Source organism: Triticum dicoccoides, chromosome 1B, assembly GCF_002162155.2.
Source record: "Triticum dicoccoides isolate Atlit2015 ecotype Zavitan chromosome 1B, WEW_v2.0, whole genome shotgun sequence".
NCBI lineage: Eukaryota > Viridiplantae > Streptophyta > Magnoliopsida > Poales > Poaceae > Triticum > Triticum dicoccoides.
In genome coordinates, this window is record NC_041381.1 from 346,535,885 (window position 1) to 346,556,802 (window position 20,918).

Sequence of the window (20,918 nt, forward strand, 5' to 3'; positions counted from 1 at the left end):
GTGGCAAGGACGACGGCGACTACTCCGCGTCTAGCGATTTTTTTTAAGTTATATTTGTTATGTAAACGCGTCGCAAACATGTAATATATGCCAAAGTTTGCCCAAATTTAGCCGTGTTTAACCGAACGTCACCGAATATTATTACTTTTTTTGAAAAAATAGACGCGTCTGGAGGCGGCCCTAAGTCTTTTTTTGCGCCGTCTCGTTCCCTAAGCGGCGATTTTAAGCAGCCTAGGGGGCGAACGGTTGGAGATGCTCTAAGGGGCCTGCCTAGGACTCCCCCGTCTTTTCTCGTGTCTCTATTTTCTTTGGCGGCGGCGGCCGATTGATTCCCGCGAGGCGCAGCAGCGGTGGATCGAATCCTGGAGGCGCTTCTCCTGCGCAGAGGATTACAGGGCGAATCATTGGCTGCTTGCGACGCGAGCGGCTGGCGGAATCAGGGGCCAGGGAGGAGCGGCAGCAGCGACGGCTTGATCTTGGTGCGCTTCCAAGTCACGGCAAGCAGCGAAGGTTCTGTTCGTTCTTCTCCCCAAATCAAGGGAATATACGAGGCTTGTTTTGATAGGCGGCGGCTACACCTGGGCAGCGCGAGTCCGCCGCAGAGGCTGAGGCTTACAGCGCGAATCATTGGCGGCTTGCGACGGGAGCGACTGGCAGAATCAGGGTCGAGGGAGGAGCGGCAGCAGTGACGGCTTGATATTGGTGCGCGTCCACCTCACTGCAAACAATAAGGTTCTGTTCCTTCTTCTCCCCTAATCAAGGCTCGCAAGCAACACCATCTGTACGAGGCTGGTTTTGGTCAGCGGCGGCTACTCCTGGGACGGCCGAGAGACCTACACAAGATGAACTCAGTGACAGAGAGCGGATTGAACTCAGTGACAGAGAGCGGATTGAACTCAGTGACAGAAAGCCGATTGAACTCAGTAAGGGAGAGAGGATTCTTCAGTTTGGTGGATGAACCTTTGGTGACAGGATCGATCGACTCCCTGCTCGCTAAGCTCAACTTCACCACCAAACTGAAGAAGAGGCGTGCCAAAGTAATGAAAGATGTGCTGAAACTAAAGAAAGGTTTCGACAACCTTGGCGGGGGCCGGGTGATGGATCCATGTGCCCTATTGTGGACGCAGTTTGCTAGAGATCTGGTCTTTGACATTGAAGAGTGGGTTGATGCGAGGCCGGGTTCCGCAAATTCATCAAAGAGAGAGTTAATTGATCTGTTCAAGCACCGGATCCATAATGTGTGTGAGCAGTTCACGTGGTGCGACCTTCTCGGTCCTACCGAAGATCAGTTCAAGCTTATCCATGATTTGCATAAAGATTTGGAGAGCCTTAAGAAAGATCTCCCCTATAAGTTTGGCCCACCGGTGACTCCTGAGCAGTCAGTGTGGATGGATCAAACATGTGAGCTGGTCAGCAAGGTGGAAACTTTGGTCCATCAAAAGCCAATAAAGGACATGGATGAATCATGGGAAAAACTAATACAGGAGTACAAGGCCAAAATACAACAAACGCGTGATACACTCAGTACAGCCCCCATTTGCTGTCCACTGCTTTCTGAGGAGAAAACCCACAACCTCATTGCTCCCAAAGCACCAAGTAGTAAGCTTCTCATGCATCTGACTTCCTCACAGGCGAGGCTAAAGCTGGTGTCTGTCGTCGGAATGGAAGGCCTTGGTAAGACTACTCTTGCCAAGGAGGTATATGCAAAGCTTCAAAACAAGTTCGAGTGCCGAGCTTTCGTTACTGTTAGCAAAAACGCGTATCTAACGGCCGCTCTACTGGATATACTTCATCAAGTAAAGCCACAGGGTACTATTCCTCGCAATGGCCCGGGAGCTCCTGAAATTAACCAAGTCGTAACCGAGCTCAGGGAATACCTCGTCACAAAGAGGTATTTCTTGTTTACATTGTCATACTGTAGATAGACATGTTATTGGGCTTTCATGTAGCAAGACAATGCAAAAGAGCATCACCGAATGTAGACCAAGGCTGTTGACTAGATGTATGCATTTTGTTCTTTCTATTAATTTTAATCTGAAATCACATCAAATTAATGACGGTTAATGTTATTTGATGCTTCACAAGATAATTATGATAAAAAGATCAATCTTTTAGCAGTTTTCATCTCTGTTTTTGTTGTATTTTGTCAACCCTTTTATCTATGCAGACCAAACAATCATTTTTTGTGTGCAGCTTTTCTGTTTAGCAGTATCAGCATATCAGAGACACTTTTAATGTATCGTTAACCAATAGAGCCATTGGTAGGATCTAACTGACTTGGAATTATTGAGTAGATAAGTAACAAAACAGAACCAACTTGCTATAATGTCATCTGTTTAAATTGATCTTCTTTTAGCTGATAACGCTAATTTTGTTCCTTTAATATATGTCAGCTATTTCATCTTAATTGATGACATTTGGAGCATCCGGGTATGGGATATTCTTAATTGTGCTTTGCCTGAGAATGATCTTGGAAGTAGAGTATTGATCACAACTTGCATCAGCGATGTTGCCAAATGTTGTTCTATGCGCCCCGTTGATGCCATCCACCAGATGGAGCCTCTTAGCGAGGAAGACTCAAAGACATTATTTCATGAGGAGGCAAAAAGGCCCGCTGCAAATGAGTTGTTGAAAATGTGCGGTGGCATGCCATTGGCAATAATTGTTGCAGCCGGCAGGAAATCTGCAGGACTAGCTGACTCAGAGATCGGTGAGCGATGTATCCTTTCGACATCAGACCAATATTCCACATCAGATGGGATGATAATGATATTGCAAATGAGCTATGATGAACTGCCTGCTCCCTTGAAGTCTTGTCTTCTATACCTTTGTGTTTTTCCAGAATATTATGCCATCAAGAAAGAGCGTTTGATACGGCTGTGGATCGCTGAGGGATTTATCTTAGGAAGATGTGAAGAAAGCTTGTGGAGGACAGGAGAAAGCTATTTCAACGAGCTCATCGGCAGGGGGCTGATTCAGCCAGTGTTTGGCTACGAAGATGGCCAGGCTGTGGCGTGTACGGTGCATGGTGTGATCCTTGAGTTCATCAAATCTTTGTCTAGGAAATACAAGTTTGCTACAACGGGTGCAGACTTGAGGTCTGGAGTATGTCCTTGGTACCCAATTCGCCATTTCTCAGTCGATTACTGCAGTAAGCAAGATGAAGTGAACACATTGGACTTAAGAACCCTGCACCTTTCTAGCATGCGGACCCTCCAAGTCTTTGGGCCTGTTGGATGGACAACTCTCCGCACAGGTTCTAAGGTTATGAAAGGGAAGGCTGTTCCGGGGGATACTGAGGGGATCCCTCTTCTGTCAAGCTTCAAAAATTTACGGGTACTCGATCTGGAAGATAATGACAATTTGAGAAGCCACCATCTGAAAGACATTGGAGGGTTGGTTCTGCTAAGGTACCTGGGGCTTAGAGGGTCTGCTATCCATGCATTACCAGACGAAATAGGAAAGCTGGAACACTTGGAGACGCTAGATGTCAGGCACACTAACCTGAGAAATCTGCCTGCATCTATAGTTGGATTGGAAAGGTTGGTATGCCTACTGATTGAAGATGCCGTGGAGATGCTGAGCAATATCCTTGTAATGCAAGGACTACAAGAAGTATCAACGATCAGGGTCGACAACATCGAGTCACTCCATGAGGTGGTGGAGCTGCTGGCTCGGTCGGAGAGGCTGAGCATCCTTGGCTTGAGCTTTGACGAACTAAGCCCATCTCTGGACAGTGCACGTGCATTCACCGATTTATTGAGGGCGGTTGGACAGTCTAAACTTCGGTCCCTATCTCTGCATTGTCTTCATGGTGACTGGATTGGCCTACTGGACTCGAGACCATACCAGCTGCGAAGATTTGAGGTGTCTGTACCTGTTCCAGTCTTGGAAAGTACTGTATCTATTATTCCCTGCTGTATCACCCACTTGAATATTGAAGTGGCTCATTTGGGAGAGGAAGGTCTCATTGTGATCGCGTCCATGCCCCAGCTTGTCCTTCTCAAGTTAGCATCTTCAGGACCTGCTGCTGCCATGATGGACACGGACACATCCTTACGAAAACAGAGAAGAAGAGCGAGAATTCGGAGGGGAGCCTTTCTGTGTCTTAAGGTGTTGTGGTTCACATGCAAGGCTGGTGGGAATGAGGTGCAGTTTGATCCAGGAGCCATGCCACAGCTGCAGGGGCTGCGGCTCCACTTCAACACTCTAGAGACGCTGTCCCTTTATGGAGATTTTGAGTTCGGCATTGAGCATCTCTCTAGTCTCAACAGAATCCATGCGACCTTCACATGTGAGGATACTGCCGCTCCAGAGGTGGTGCATGCAGAGGCTGCCATCAAACAGCAAGTATCTCAGATCTCCTCCGCCAACACACCAACAATAGAGTTCAGCAGAGAGAAACCCAGGATGCTCGAGGAGAAAAAGAAGACGGTGGCCATGATCACCCAGAAAAGTAGCTTCAGTAGATGGTTGAGGGGAAAAAAGAGAGGATAGGCCCGCTTACAGACAAGGAACATGATCACTCTGCACGAAATGATGATTGTATTTCTGGTTAAGCAAGTGGCGAAATATCAACCGTTGAGGTGACGACTCCCAACTTTGCTTTGCCTGTTTTGTTTGTGAGCTTTACAATTTGAAGGTGTCTTTTCCCATTGTGTGCAAGTTATTTCCAGCTGACATGATGGTGCATGATTGATGGACTAGCTCATGGTAATACTATAGTATAATCAGTACAGATTCTAAGCTCCCAAGAAATGAGAGCCTCTGGTGCATCGTGGTTATGTTGGCGGTAAGTTTTTTTTTTCTTGAGGCAATATGTTGGCGGTAAGTTGGCCCGGTTTGGGGATCTTTTTCCTTGGTCGGTTCAAAATGGGCCTTTTCAGGTGACTGATGGCGTGCGTGAGGCCTTTTTAACGTACGTGTCGCTGGGTGCCTCTGTTCTATCGTTCTCTGGAGATAATAGAGGCGCTAGCGGCTGTGGGGGGCCTTTTCTTCGATTCGGAGTGGATGGGCGGCCATGTTCTTCCGGGCTGCGCTTGCTGTTCTCTCCGGGGTTGAGCTGCTTCTGTCACCGGAGTCTTCATCTTCGCGTCGGCTTCTCTGATCTACTGGGTGGGTGGAGGCGTGGATTGCTTTCCATGGCTAGGGGATTTGCATCGGCCAGGTCGCCTTCCTTCATTCCCGGTTCAGGATCAGTTTCCTTTCCTTTTCCTTTTTGTTGGTGGTGATTTGATTTGCTGTCTCACCTTTGTATTGGGGTGCAGTTTGGGTGCTTTATCATTAGAGTTGTTTTGGGGAGGGGGAGGGGGAGTGGGGTGGGGTGAGATTCGTCCCGTAGAATATTCATTCATGCTGCGTTTTGTTGTAGTTTCGGTTTGATGAGGTAGAAGATGTGCTTCATCTGCTTCGATACGTCTTGTGCGTCGGTCACTGATGTATATATAGAGTGATTATTAGGCATGGTTAATCCGGATAATTTCAGGGTGTACAGTCTTTCTCGCCAAATTAATGTGTAGCGTGTGTTTCTATCTATAAGGGTGTACATGGCTATAAATAAATGGTAAAGATGAACTCCCCTCATGTATCTCTTTTTTCTTCGTATGACTGAAAAATAGATGATTAATTCTTCAGATAAATATGTTTGTCCTCTTCAGTTTTGACAGCAGCCTTCATTGACGTTTAGAGGTATGGCTCTGGTCTTCTGGACCAGGAAATTATTTCGCTAAACAAGCAAAAAAAAGGGGGGGTTATCCAGGTTGTGTGTTGATTGCAATAATTTTTAGTTTTCCCCTTATGCTGGTTCAGTCATTTGTGGATGTGGATGGCCATGCTTGCGTGAAGAAAGGTCTGAGCGCTAATGGTTACTGCATTGCAGATATGGGTTGGTTATGCTTTAGGACATGTGTGGCAGATGTGTGAAGTGGATATGTGTGCGCTTCTGGGAGCGTTCAGTTAGGTGCATTCTTGTTGTTCTTTATATTGTTTTACTTATGTCGTTCTAACCTGTTAGCTTTGGTTAAAGGTGTATAAAACCATGTTAGTAACTGGTAATCTCTTTCTATTGCTTATATACATCATCACATTGATTCTAAAAGGGATGATCATTTAACTGGGTAAATAGAATTTTATTTGTATGTTGTGCCTGCACTTTCTGGAAAGGAAGATCGTCTAACTAGGGAAATAGAATTTTATTTTATGTTCTGATTGCATTGCAAGTTCATAGAGGAAGCTATCCTGATCTTTTTATTCAGATTTTTGTGTGTGTTGTGGTTTTCCTTGAAAGTGTTGGGCCTATGTTATTTTGTACGGGGCTAAGGTAACTCCAGTGGGAGAGCCGTGTTATGGGTGACCTTATTGCACGGTTCAGAGAGGACTTTGTTGGTTGTTTCTGGAGACTGATGAAGGATCAAATTTGTTCGTCGTTGTGGAGGGTGAAGACCGCTACCCTGCTTGTTGCCACACGACAACACGCATAGGTCGTGTCATATTTTGTATTAATCTCAGAGCTATATGCTTTCTTGTTTTGTTGTTTTTGGAGACTAATGAAGGATCAAATTTGGTCGTCGCTGTGGAGGGCGAGGACCGCTACCCTGCTTGTGGCCACACGACAACACACATCGGTAGTGTCAGTCAACCACATGATGTTTCTTGGGCATTTTTCCCTCTGCCTACATCTCTTTTACCTCAACAAATTCAAGAAATCAAGATCTCTAACTCTGCTTTTCTCCTTGATTTTTTTAACAAACATATTTTATATGATGCTCAATTCTTTATTTGATGAATTATCTAGCTTATACTCAAGGAGATTTTAAGATTGAGGCCACCGAGCATTTTTCTAACCACCATAATTCTTTATTTGATGAATTATCTGAGTAGATTTTAAGATTGAGGCCAACGAGCATTGATTCTCAAGGAATTATCCAATATCCATGCAGAATTGCAGGACTTATTTGTTGCTGATGCCTAATAATGAGTGAAAGCAGTTCCATTCTAGCTCTTAATTTGAAGTCGGGGGCCCAAGATTATTTGCTGGTGGAGATCCAATAATCCAGACAATTTATTAAGGGTATCTCTCTCATTAGGTTAGTATTGTTTTCTTGATGAAAAATTCACATGCCAGATGATAGTGTCAAAAGATGATTGATTACCTTTTCACCAGTTATGATATTATTCTTCACAAAGCACATTTTTATAATATCATTAGAAAGTATAAGTGTATATACTTGATATTTCAGTGATGAGCCCAGTGGTAAAATTTTGCCAGCACACAACCTGGACATCCCCTTTTCTTGTATGGAAGTAAAATGGAGGTGCGTGAGGGGACTTCATTTTGACATTTTATACTTATGTATCATTATGGATAGGTGACCCCTTGGTATAACAATAGATGACTTCTACAAACTGATTAGGCATGGTTAATCCAGATATTTTCATGAGTACAATATTTTTTCACCAAATCAATGTGTTAGTGTGTGTTCCTATCCATAATGATACATAACTATAAAGTGTTGCTCCTTAAATTTTCTCCTCACTTATATCCTTGATTTGTAGTATGCTGCAGTCAGTTTCAGTCTTTTTTACTTTTCAGCTATATAGGAAAGAGCAGGTAGGACGATACTGCAATGTGAAGAAATAAATGTAAGCATCAGGCTTCACGAAACTCCTTAATAGCTGAATAGAAAATCATTCAATAGCATATATGTTTCTTACATGGCTGCATTATTTTGCTGTTTATTTTTTTAAGGAGTAGACCCCGTCGAACTTTTTGTTGGTGTTACATCTTACAGCACAAACAGTACGACCAAATGCAACAATACATACGCTAGGATTCAGAGGACATTAATTATGGTCGGGTCTGCTGCAGATTATATAGTCTATGAAGTATCGCGCTGCTCCTAATTTCAAGCTAGATTGTCTCACTCCAGGTTCTCTACTTTGTTGATCTTTTGTTATTTTACTTCCATATTATGGTTCGTCAATCTATTTTGGAGCTTGCAAAATCTTCATAGTTGAACCTCAGTAATTGGATAGTAATTCAAGAGAGATGGATTGCTTGTGAGAGATTTAGTGCGTAAGCTACGTACGTTGGCATTCAGGTTCTAAAATCCCAGTTGCCTGTAGCTCAAAACCCATCAAATATTGCGAGCTTTCCGTTGGTTACATCCTGATAAATTTGCACTACTGATAGGATTTGGTCTGTTCCATAGTTTGACACTTAAAGAAAAATACAACAAATTATGTTGTACAAGAGCACAAATTTTGCATAGCTCACGGGAGTCCGCGTCATATTATTCCTTTTCTTTACATGGGGTTTGCTTTTCTTCCTTTCTCCTTTAATTCTTTGTCTGCTCTTTGATGTTCTGCCTGTGGATTGGGGCTGCTGCCAGAGCAGCGGTATGTGTTCTATGTCGTGTAGCATATATGGGTTGTGCAGCATATGTTTTTTTCTACATATTTCCTTGACACATACTTCTTCCCTGTTATGTGTAGATCTGCAGGCAGCAGGCAAGATCATTTGGTTCGTCGGTTTAGTAAGAACTTCCATTGTTGATTTCTCTTCCTAATGTAAGCCTTGCTATTGCATTGGTTGGGTATGTTCCTGTTTTGTATACAGTTTTAAATAATTAGTGATCTAGACTAAGAAGTGAGCTACAAACGAGATGTTAGTTTTTCCCAGATTACTATGACGAACAGATTTTCTTTTTCTACATCCATGGCCAGGAACATGTATTGTATCCAATACAAAATGAAGCTCTAAATAATTGCTAAATCTCAGAAGTGTTAGACTAAAAATGATTCATCAACTGAATGCATTTTAGTGTAATAACTTAATGGTTGGAAACATCACGAGTTTTAGTATGATAAAACTAAAATCTGAATGGAATCATGAATGTATATCAGTTTGTTGCACAAATTATGCAGCAACGCCAAAGCTGTAATTTGATGGTATTTTATCTTGCATATACGAGTTACAGGCATTAGTCTTATTCTTTTCTACGAAGACTACCGTATATGGTTTGAATCATTGTTATATATTTTCTTCTGATGCAAGCCTGTATCTACAGTTCCATTCTCATTTCCTTCTTTCTTTTTTATTCTGCAGGGCACATGTCTCCATAGTACACTTACAATTAACTTCTTGGGTATATCATTGTTGTTGCCTCCTAATTTGTGTGATGCAAAAAGTTGTGCATTTTGTGTGTGGATCTGAGATGCCTAGGAAGGTTGGGAAGTGAACTTGTTACCTCTGTTTAATTCAATGGCATGTTGAACTTGATGCGCCTCTTGGCCCATGGCTTTTCCCCCGAAAGTTTGGAAGTGCGAATGTTTCTGGGTATGTTGATCACCACTAATTTCTATAGAAAGGAGCCGAATGGGAGTGAGTAAGCTCCTTTTCACTTGCTGCCATCTACTCCCTCCGTTCCGAATTACTTGTCGCAGGTATGGATGTATCTAGATGTATTTTAGTTTTAGATACATCCATTTCCGTGACGAGTAATTTGGAACGGAGGGAGTATGTACGTACACCTGTGGTGCTATTGTGATGTTCAATTTCTTGCTAGCTGTTGATTGGTCTGTAATGTACATATGCTTTCTCTTTCCATCAACAACACTGCATGAATGATATAGGAAACCATCGGTCCACCTAGCGCACGCCTGAAAGGAAGGACAAACTAGCTACATAGCTAGAGGTGTACTGCCTACTTGTGTAATTTAAAGGCTCTGGCTTTTGAATTGCATTAAGGCCGATGGCTCATACAATTTGATTCGTCGATGCATCTCATTACGTGATAACATGTGTGAATCATGCATAGAGCTAATTAGTCCTGCTGTTACTCTAGATTTACTATTCATGTTCCATAAGGTAAACAATGTGCAAGAATTGAGCCCAATTATACTGAGATGAAGTTTACATTCAACACCTGCTTTTGGATTTCCCTTCGTATATATTTTTGGGAGATGATTAAACATGGTCAGCAGTGGACAATTATCCGTAATGAGCTAACCGACAGTAATAGACCGCACCCAAAATTAGAAAAGTAGACTTAACTCGTGACTAAAGAACGGCGCAGCAACGCACGCGTCACACTCTAGTTCTATGCAAGCGTAAACTTTTTAACAAATGGTACTCCTTCCGTCCAGAAATAGTTGTCCTAGAAATTGATAAAATGGATGTATCTATAATTAAAATAAGTCTAGATACAATCATTTCTAGGACAAGTATTTTCGGACAGAGGGAGTATTATGGTATGTAGCTTTTTGCCCCGATGGTACTCCCTCCGTTCCTAAATATAACTTTTTTTAGACATTTCAAATGGACTAACATACAAATGTATGTAGACATATTTTAAAGTGTAGATTCACTCATTTTTGTTGAAATCTCTATATAAAGACTTATATTTGGCAACGGAGGGTACTGCGTCTTTCAAAGTTTTGTGTCTTCTCCAACACACATTCGTGTGCCTACCGTCTGGGTAATTTTGATACATGCCAGTACAAAGTTTTAGTTTTGAAATATGCCACAGCCCACAAGGTACGTCGAGATTGAACTCCACTTCAGTGGATCAATAGAACAGTCTGCTGGTTGACGACGCGATAACGGAAGTCTGTGCATATGTTCTGTTGGTACAGGAACCGGAACCACGTGCGGGCAAACGTTCCGGCGATATTCGTTACGATTAAGTTTGCTTCCAACGTTGCCCTCAAACACAAGTTTGCATCCAACGATTCAGTTTGCTACCAGCTACGTGGTTCCGTTTAGGAGATCCTCCAAGACTGATGATTTGTTTACTTAGTTTGATTTAGGGTTGCGTGGGGTATAGCTTCCACATATCTCGTATATATATAAGACCAACAATACAGAGTTAGATTACAATACGACAGGTATAAGACCGTTTCCAACACACCCCCTCAATCTGAACTACTACTACATACAAGGTTCAGATTGGACCGGAAACGTTCTAACATCTGTCGTGTGGCCGGTTTAGTAAATACATCAGCCAGTTGGTCATTAGACGAGATAAACCTGACATCTAAAACACCAGAAGCAACGCGCTCACGCACAAAGTGAACATCTATCTCTATGTGCTTGGTTTTTGCGTGAAAGACTGGATTTGCCGTCAGGTACGTAGCCCCAAGATTATCACACCACAGAATGGCGGTACGCTGCTTGAAGACCCCAAGCTCCTTGAGTAAGGTCTCCACCCAGATTGCTTCAGCTGCTCCATTAGCTAAAGCTTTATACTCTGCCTCCGTACTCGATCTAGAGACAGTTGGCCGTTTCTTGGAACTCCATGGGACAAGATTTGATCCAACAAACACAGCAAAACCACTAGTGGAACGGCGGTCATCAATGCATCCAGCCCAATCAGCATCCGTGAAAATACTGACACCAGTGGAAGGAGATTTACGAATCCTCAATCCCGTACTCAAAGTCCCTTTGACATAACACAATATACGCTTGACAGCTTCCCAATGCTCATTAGTCGGCTGTGATAAATACTGGCAAATCTTGTTGACTGCAAAGGACAGGTCAGGACGAGTGAGCGCTAAATACTGAAGTCCTCCAACAATGTTGCGATATCGAGTGGCATCCTCAACACCCAAGGGAGTGCCGACCTCACGAGCCAGATGCTCAGTGGCAGATAATGGTGTAGAGGTAGGCCTGCAATTCTCCATACTCACACGATGAAGAAGATCAAGTGCATACTTGCGTTGAGCCAGTGTCATGCCCCCTGAATTGTAGGATACTTCAAGCCCCGAGAAATACTGGAGAGGACCAAGATCCTTGATGGGAAAACTGTCGGAGAGAGACCTCACCAGACGATCAACTGCAGCCGGAGTGGAGCCAGCAATGACAATATTATCAACATACATAAGCATGTATATCTGGACGCCATGCGCAGCAAAGATGAATAGAGATGCATCCGCCTTGGAAGGAACAAAACCAAGCTGAAGAAGTCGAGCACTGAGGCGAGCATACCAAGCACGTGGCGACTGTTTGAGACCATAAAGAGCCCGTTGCAACTTGCACACATGCGAAGGAAACCGAGCATCTTCAAAACCTGGTGGTTGCTGCATATAAACAGTCTCGGAAAGGAAACCATGAAGAAATGCATTGCTGACATCAACTTGCCTCAAACTCCATCCTCGTGAAACAACAAGCGAAAGAACCAGACGGATAGTAGTCGGTTTGACCACGGGACTGAAGGTATCACCATAGTCAAGACCTTGCTGTTGAGTAAAACCACGAGCAACGAGGCGAACCTTGTGCTTGTCAACAGACCCATCGGCGTGTTGCTTCGTCTTGAACACCCATTTACTACCAACAATGTTAACGCCAGGGGGTCGAGGAACCAAGACCCATGTTCCATTTTGACGAAGTGCTGCAAACTCAGTAGCCATAGCATCGTGCCACGCCGGCTCACGGAGGGCATCATGATGTGACACCAGTGTCGCAAAGAAGGCACGGCGAAGAGGGTTATACCGCACCGTCCCATCAGTAAATTCCTTCTCACAACGAGTAGCATCACGGATACGAGTCACCATTGGGTGAGGGGGCTCGACGGCGGGAGGCGTAGGCGAGGATGGCGACGGTGCTGAACTTGGCGACGATGCGGGACTTGGCGACAGTGACACAGGAGCCGGCGAAGATGGCTCATGGGCCGACGAGGCACAGGGGGAGCCGGCCGTCGCTCCAGGTGCTGGCGAGGCCGATGCGCGGGCTGGCGAGACCGACTTGCTGGCTGTCGAGGCGCAGAAGGAGCCAGCCGCACGTGCAGGCGGGACCCCCGCCTGGGAAGCCTGGCCGCCATGCACGTCGATCTGCATGGCGTGTACGTCAAGCGCGGCCGGGTGCGGAGCCTACACAGGAGAAACGCTGGCTAGGCCAGATGGATTAGTAGCCAAGTAGGTTAAGTCATAATTACGCACATGAGCACTCGTAGCCGGTTCTGTGGATGGAAAAGAAATAGCCTCGTCAAGTGTGGATACATCGACAGTGACACCGGAAGTAGCAAACGGAAAGACGGACTCGTCAAAGATAACGTCACGCGAGATGTATATACGACCCGTAGATCAATAAAGACACTTGTACCCCTTATGCATAGGACTATGTCCCATGAAAAACACACATCTTGGAACGAAACTCTAGTTTGTGTGAGTTATACTTCCGCAAACTAGGCCAACAAGCACACCCGAAGGTATGAAGAAAAGAATAGTTGGGTTGAATTTTCAGAAGACGATGAATAGGAGTGTCTTGACCAAGCACGGGGGTGGGCATGCGGTTAATTAGGTAACACGCAGTCAGAAAAGCTTCGTCCCAATAACATAAAGGGAGAGACGAGTGAGCCAACAAAGCAAGACCAGTTTCAACCAAGTGTTGGTGTTTGCGCTCGGCAATGCCGTTCTGTTGGGAGGTGTGAGGGCAAGAGACTCGGTGAGAGATGCCCGTACGAAGAAAATAACGGTGCAACTTATGGTATTCACCCCCCAGTCAGATTGGACAGCTTTAAGCTTAGCATCCAAAAGGCGCTCAACATGTGCTTGAAAAGCATAGAACACCTGTTCAACATCAGACTTATGTTTTAGTAGATAGATCCAGCAAAAACGGGAGTAGTCATCAATAAAACTCACATAATACTTGTACCCCCCCAGAGGAAGCACAAGCAGGGCCCCAAACATCAGTATGAACTAATTCAAGAGGCATAATAGACACACGAGCAGAAGCAGTATAAGATAGTTGACGAATTTTACCACATTGACAAGCATGACAAACTAAAGCATAAGTATCTGAGGTTGAACACTCGAGATCATTATTCCTAACAATGGAACTGACGACATTTTTGGATGGATGACCGAGACGCTGATGCCACTGAGATGAGGAGACACGGACGCTGGACGACGCTTGACGCTCGGACAGATGCGAGGCTCGTTCGAGTGGAAGAGGGTAGAGCCCTCCTTTGCTTCTACCTCGAAGAAGAATTCTCCTGGTGGCTTTGTCCTTAACAAGGAAAAAATATTTATGAAATTCAATGAAGATACGATTATCCGACACAAGACAATAGACTAATAGAAGATGTTGGCTAATATTTGGAACATGTAAAATATTGTTCAGGCGAAGAGAAGAACCGGCTAAGGTCGAGTGCCCAATATGCGAAATAGACAAACCTGAGCCGTTGGCCACCTGAACCTGATCATGGCCGCCGTAGCGCTCGCGGAACTGAAGACGCTCCAGGCCACTAGTCAGGTGATCCGTGGTGCCGGAGTCCAGAACCCAGTGCGTGGAGTTGTTGGAGGAGGTCGATGCATTATATGCCGAGCGGCCATTGCCGCTGGAGTAGTCTGAATCGAAGCGCTTCTTGCAGGTGTTGGCTTCGTGACCCCAATTCTTGCAAATCTGGCACCTTGGGTGCCAGCGACGATTGCCATTGCGGCCGTTGCCGCCTCCTCCACCGCCGTTGTTACGACGGTTATCTTGGCCGCCGTGCTCGTAGCCCTGCCCCTGTTGCTGCGGGTAGCCTCCAGCGGGGCGGACGTCGGTGGCGCGACCAGTGTCGGGTGCTCGAGGACGGTTGATGGGGGTGGGAGCACCGGACCGTGCCACGGCGTTGGCCGACGAGGTCCACTCCTCATCGTCGGCCTGCTATGACAGCTGCAGCGCTTCATAGTTGAGAACCATGGAGTAGAACTCAGCCAGCGCGACCGGGGTGACCACGACGCTGAGCGACGCCGCGATCGGGTTGAAGGCCTTGCCCAATCCGGTAAGCATGTAGTCAATGATCTCATCATCAGCGAGAGGGGATCCAGCGGAGGCCATGGCGTCAGCAAGAGCCTTCACCTTGTGCATGTACTCGCTGGCAGTCATGTCGTTCTTCTTCAGCGACTGAATCTGTCGCCGGATGTGCCGAACCCCGGCACGGTTCTGCACGCTGAACATGGCGTGGATGGAGGTCCACGCGGCAGCAGCGGACTTGCAGTTGATCAGCTGAGACGCAATGTCCTCCGTCATGGAGGAGAGGAGCATCCCGAGGACCTTCTGGTCCTGCGTCCACCACGTTGCATACGCAGGGTTTGCCACAGTGGTGGCAGCAGCACCCGCCCCCTGGGAGATGGTTGTGGGCGGAGCAGCGACGGAGCCGTCGAGGTAGCCATGGAGAGAGGCACCGGAGAGATGCGTCACGGTGAGGGTGCACCATAGCGGGAAGTTGTCGCGATCCAGTCGTACGCCAAGGGAAGGCGCGATGGACGGGACTGGCGCCGTCACGGCCGGAGGCGTCACAACCGGGCCGATAATGGCCAGTTGCATCGCTGCAGAAGACGAAGCAGACGCCATCGAACAGGAGCTGCAAGGCCGGGCGTTGACGCAGGAACGAGCGGCGACGCGAGATCGATCGAGTCGAGCGGCGATGCGATCGAGCGAGCGGCGACGCGAAAAACGAGCGTGCGGTGCGGCTTGGAAAAGAGGCTCTGTTACCAAGTTTGATTTAGGGTTGCGTGGGGCATAGCCTCCACATATCTCGTATATATATAAGACCAACAATGCAGAGTTAGATTACAATACGACAGGTATAAGACCGTTTCCAACATACTTCACAGACCGACGCGGAACGGCGGCTGCTCTTGGATGACTCAGGGTGGTCGCAGCCGCGCTTCATCTCCGGTTCAGCTGCAAGCACAGCCTCCCCCTGCCTTTCACGTCCTTGGCCTTGGCCTTCTTGTCTTCTAGGTCAGCATCGGGGAGCTCGAGGAGGGAGATGCATTCCTCCTCAACCCTCGGGCACTTGTTTGCCATGTTGAACATCTTCAGGGCTGTGCAGAGGTTTTCATGTATGGCAAGCTCCTCCTTCATCTTGATGTCGCGGACGCCATCAGTAAACGCTGAGATGATGGCCTCGTCCGCACCTTGGGGATCTTAAGGCGAACGTTGTTGAAGCGCTGGATGTACTCCTGCAGGGTCTCTCCTGGCTGCTGCTTGATGCGTCGTAGGTCACCCGCGGCCGGCGAGCGGTCACGAGTGCCCTGGAAGTTGGCGTTGAAGCGGTCGCGCATCTCATCCCAGGAAGAGATAGACCCCACACGAAGGTTCAGGAGCCAGGAGTGTGCACCATCTTTGAGGGCCATGGGGAACCAGTTCGCCATGATCTTCTCGTCGCCGCTGGCCGCCTCGATGCTCAGTTCGTAGAGCTGCAGGAACTCCGTGGGATCGGTGGTGTCGTCGTAGCGCGGGGGCAAGTCAGGCTTGAACTTGCCCGGCCAGACAACGTTGCACAACTCTGGGGTGAACGCACGACACCCTGTTGTGGTCACCGGAGCCCGTCGGGGAGGTGGAGCCTGATCTTGGTGCACGTGTGCCGCCACCACTGGCGGCGCACGGTCTTGTCATGGAGGTGCGGGGAGCGTACATGCATCTTCTTAGGGCCGCTGCACCACTTGACAGCTCGCCTCTTCACGCGCAGGTGCCTGACACTGGGGGTCGCGCCGCGGTGCTGCCCGTCTTGGTTCGACGATGGCGTCCTGGACTGGAGGTGGTGGAGGTGCCCCGTGAGCCATGTCGCCCGCGGCAGGCGGTTGCTGAGGCAGTGAGCGGGCCGGCGCAGCAGAGTCTTCGCCGGCGCTGACGAGCTCGGCGATGCGTTCGAGCCACTCATCATAGAAGTCGTCGACTGGGCAGTTGCGAAGGAGCTCCCGCGCCATGAGCAGAGCAGCTTGCGCGTTCGCCGGGCCGCGACGCGCGTGGGAAGACGAAGCGACCGGGGTCAGCGACGGAGTGGCGGTGCGCCCGTTGTGGCGCAGCGAGGAAGCTTGATGCTCGTGGCTAGCAGGGCCCGTGGCGGCGTTGGCTGCTGGTGACGGAGGACGACGAGGACAGCCGTCGCCCGCCGGTGCCGTCTGAGCGACGCAGGCAGCAACCTCGGCCCGGCGCTCAGCGTGAGCCCGACGTGCGTCAGCCATGGAAGTGTCGGAGTAGCGGTGGATCGATCGATGGAAGAGAAAATCCGACGCACCCCTACCTGGCACGCCAAATGTCGGATTTCGGGTTCCACAAACCCTTGATAGGTTCGAACTCTGGGGTGCGTGCGGAGATCTCAACCTACCCAGCCTTCCTACTCGCGATCCTCACAGCCTAGCGCGTCTAGCTCAAAGGGACAGAGAGACACATCAGTTTATCCTGGTTCGGGCCACCTTGCGGTGTAATACCCTACTCCAGCTTTGTGGTGGATTGCCTCGGGGGGCAGAGGATGAACTAGTACAGTGGATGAACGGCCTCAGGAGGTGAGGTGTTCTTGAGCTCAAGAGAGCTGGTGAAGGAGGAATGGTTTCCCTCCGTCCGAATCTCTCTCTCTCTGTGGTGGTGGCTAAGTCCTATTTATAGTGGCCTTTGTCCTCTTCCCAAATGTTGGCGGGCCCACAACGGTCAGATTTGAAGAGGGACAAGAAGTACATCCTATCCTGACTAAAGTGGTCTTCGCCTGCAATAGCCTCTGGTCGTGATGCTGTGGTTGGCTCCGTGATGACCTCTGTCCTGCTGTCCTGGCGGTCTTGGTCTTGTTGCACTAGAATGGAAACCTTTGGCTGATTCCTCGGGACTTCGCGTCTGCTGCTTGCCTTCCTTGCACCAAAGAGGAAACTGGTACTCTGTGCCCGCTGGCGCCCGCCTGGCCTTGATCGTCATGGCTCACGTCAACTGAGCCTCGTGAGGTGCACCTTGCATATAAGTCTCCGCTTCTCGGAAGCCATCCTGAGGAGGCCGGACCCCTTGGAGGTCTTAGCGTCGTCCGCCTCGCGAGGCTTGGCCCCTCCCGAAGGTCTTGAGTTGTCGATGCTGAAGCTGGGTCGTATCAGGCCGTTGATGGAGCCACGCAGTGGGCCGCAGGCAGGCAAGTCTGGGTACCCCGTATCCAGAACGCCGACAACTTCCAACGCCAGGCTCAGTGAGTGCATCACGAGAGATTTCACGCTCGGAAACCAGGTGCATATCTCGTGGCACTTGGCCAGCAAAAGCTCATCCCCGGCGCAAAACAAATCCATCGCCCTCTTCCAGCTTCGACCTACTTGCCATCAATCAAACACCAATTGCAAATCAAAGAATCAAAAACGAATTCGATTATTGGAATCAAATTCACCACAAAACAATCTAAAATGGGCTACATCCAACAAAATCTAATTTCTAGGGTTTTCTATTTCAAAACTAGCTGCCACTACATATCATGAATTTGTATCCAACACTAGTACAATCAGAGTTGATCCAGTTTGTGGGCCATAACATGCTGCATGTCTTCACTGTCTAGTTCTACAAATATAGGACAAAAAATCGTGGTACGCAGAGCGGTTTTGAATCCACCCATCCAAGCATGTTGTGCGCAAACAGCTTTAAAACTTTCCAAGTCCAAACAACCTTTTGTTTTTTCTAGAAAACCGATTACAACACGCACACTCACACCACCGCACAAACGCACTCACGTATCGCCAACTTAAGACCAGTAACATGTAACTCAAAGTCGATTTCGAATTAGTGAAATCGTTTATTTATCTTTCACTATAGAGCGTAAGGTACATGTTCTGTTGATCATTTCAGTATATATAGTGTGTTATGCCATCACACATGTCTTATTCGAAGTAGTGCGTTATGCCATCACACCGTGAATGACCCATCAACTTATCGTGCGTTCAGCCTCTAAACTTGGCTTTGTAGTCCTTCCACAGCTGCTGCACGTTCTTCCCGAGAATCTGCGCGAAGAAGTCGTCGGTGTACCCACTCTTCATCTTGGCGTTGAGCTGCGCGACGAACCCGGGCTTGAGCGAGTCGCAGTAGTCGAGGAACCTCGCCGTGACGTCGTACCCCTGATCCCACCGGTCGCCCTGCCCCGGCTTCACCCAGTGCCCCGGCGCGAACCCGGCCTTGAGCCGCACGTAGTCGGCGATGCCCTCGATGAGCCCGCCGTTCGCCCTGCCCTGCCCGTTCCACTGCCACACGTGCGTCGCCTCGTGGTACAGCACGCCGGTCACCTCCTTCTTGACGTCGCCGGAGATGCCGCCGACGTACTGGGCGCTGAGGTGGATGCCGTTGGCGCTGGTGAAGGCGACGCCGCTGATGTCCTCGACGACGAGGGTGACGGCATCCACAGGCTTGCGGTCGCCGACGCCGCGCTGGTTGAAGGTTTTCCAGATGAAGGCGGAGGCGTCGGAGAGGACCTTCTTGGAGTATGGGAGGCCGACGGCCTGCTCAAACCGCCGGCCGCCGGAGGTGCCCGACGCCTTGTTCGACGCGTCGAACGTCACGGCCTGGGCCGTCGCGGCCAAGGCCACCAGGAGGAAGGAGGCGACTGTGGCTACCTGAAGCTTCATTTTGTAGCGGGTGTTGCAGGCTTGCAGGCCTGTGTCGCTGAGCTAGTGGTGTGGATGTGATTTGCTGCCTGTGCTATGTGATTATATATAGGGTGTCGATGCCTGATGGTAGTGAAAGCTCAGTCAAAAGAATTGACTTGACTTCGTCTCCTTTTTTTCTTCGACCATGGACCGTAGAACAATCCTTCTACTGTTTATTTTTATAAAATAAAGAAATGTATAAAAAATGTGATGCAAGAAAGTTCGGAGGATCACGTTGTCTTCAAATGAAAAGGTCGCACATACTTGTCCGTTTGTCTCCTGATTTCTTCAAGCACGAATGCACTACAAGCCTTATCTGCACTACAAGCCATATTATCTTTGTTTATCCATTAGATCACGGAAAAGTATCCTTTTAGACCGGCTGATTTCTCGCCGCGCAAGCCGCCTCTGTTGCGTGACACGTGCACCCGTGGGGCTTGCCCACCGCTCTTCTCCCTGCCTTATCCTAACTTTAGGCTATCTCTGGTTCGTAGGATATGAATTGCATAGGAATAAAAAAAGTATAGAAAATATGGTGCATGTATCTTGAATCCTATGAGTGCTGAGATCATAGAAAATGAAATGTCATTTGATTTACAGGATAGGAACACACATAGAAAACATAAAGAAATACTTTTTCAAAGTTTGAAGCAACTAGCCGTTAGTAAAATCTGTACTGTTACTTTTTCAGGTTTGGAGTAACCAGACATATAATGGGACTAGTGAGATGATAAAATATGTACTGTTACTTGTTACTTCCTCTGTCTCAAAATAAGTGATTCAATATTGAACAAACTTTATAGTAAATTTAATACAATGTTTTGTATTTATTTGAGGACGGAGGGGGTACTTTATGATGAAGTAGAGGTAATATAAACAGTGGGTAGAAAATTCACCTTTGACTCTGAGACAAAAATAAAGTGTGCAAGAAAGGTGAACATTCTTCCATAAGAAAAAGAGTTTGAATCTATCCAATTTTTTGTACTTCTGAGTGAGCATCGATGGCTTCATTTACCATCTTTACCTTAGTACAATCACATTTTCAAAAAAGTGGAAGGAAGGGACTAAGGCCCTGTTCTGAACCTCTCCGGGCTTCTCAAACTCCACAAAACCAGCTTTTGGAGCTTGCTTCCAACTTCACCCGGCGATTCCATTCGTTCGGCAGTGTTCATAGATTCTCTCCACGATTTGGCCCAGCTGGGAGTCTATTGGCCTGTTGGGTGCCGGTTTTGGCCGGATGAAGGAAGCCCACCTTGCATCGTTGTGTGGAGGAGGGCTGGCCACATGCGCTCGCACAAGATACTAGCGAGGCGAGCATCCCACGCATGGCTGGGAGCTGTTTCGTGAATCGTTTTTTGTACTTCGCGGTGGTAATCTCTTGTAATTACTAGGAACTCCTTGCTTCTTCGTTTTGTGAAGCTGGGCTTTAGCAGCTTCAGCAATTTGCACTACAGGCTTGTACCGCTTCGTGAAGCTGACTCCACGAAGCTCAAACGTTTTGTCCGGCTCCACGCCTAGAGTTGGAGAAGCGTGGAGTGGGAGGACTT

At 47.7% G+C, this 20,918-nt stretch overlaps 2 protein-coding genes across 3 annotated transcripts; one reads left to right on the top strand and one right to left on the bottom strand.

The window, feature by feature from the left end:
• The first annotated feature begins 276 nt into the window (after nt 1-276).
• On the top strand, nt 277-9,402 carry LOC119334351 (disease resistance protein Pik-2-like). 2 transcript variants are annotated; one of them, XR_005161290.1, is made up of 7 exons: nt 5,344-6,623; nt 6,939-7,085; nt 7,239-7,313; nt 7,592-7,641; nt 7,748-7,928; nt 8,494-8,568; nt 9,107-9,402. XR_005161290.1 is itself a non-coding variant. In XM_037606938.1 (2 exons), exons 1-2 carry the CDS (start codon nt 843-845, stop codon nt 4,495-4,497), a joined length of 3,153 nt encoding a protein of 1,050 aa, XP_037462835.1. In that variant the 5' UTR covers nt 277-842; the 3' UTR covers nt 4,498-4,600. The 2 variants fall into 2 exon arrangements, 1 of the variants encoding a protein (XP_037462835.1); XM_037606938.1 differs by lacking the exons at nt 5,344-6,623; nt 6,939-7,085; nt 7,239-7,313; ... (2 more) ...; nt 8,494-8,568; nt 9,107-9,402 and adding exons at nt 277-1,891; nt 2,394-4,600.
• A 9,091-nt stretch (nt 9,403-18,493) lies between these two features.
• LOC119334366 lies at nt 18,494-19,393 on the bottom strand. Its single transcript, XM_037606949.1, has one exon. The coding sequence runs from the start codon at nt 19,348-19,350 to the stop codon at nt 18,673-18,675; it is 678 nt and encodes a 225-aa protein (XP_037462846.1). The 5' UTR covers nt 19,351-19,393; the 3' UTR covers nt 18,494-18,672.
• Nucleotides 19,394-20,918: the final 1,525 nt, after the last annotated feature.

What these genes read in the sequence shown, in the direction of transcription:
- LOC119334351 (XM_037606938.1), top strand. Translation starts at nt 843, where the DNA reads ATGAACTCAGTGACAGAGAGCGGATTGAACTCAGTGACAGAGAGCGGA. An exon ending in GAATACCTCGTCACAAAGAG is followed by an intron (nt 1,892 to 2,393) that starts GTATTTCTTGTT and finishes AATATATGTCAG; the next exon opens with CTATTTCATCTTAATTGATG.
- LOC119334366 (XM_037606949.1), bottom strand. Translation starts at nt 19,350, where the DNA reads ATGAAGCTTCAGGTAGCCACAGTCGCCTCCTTCCTCCTGGTGGCCTTG.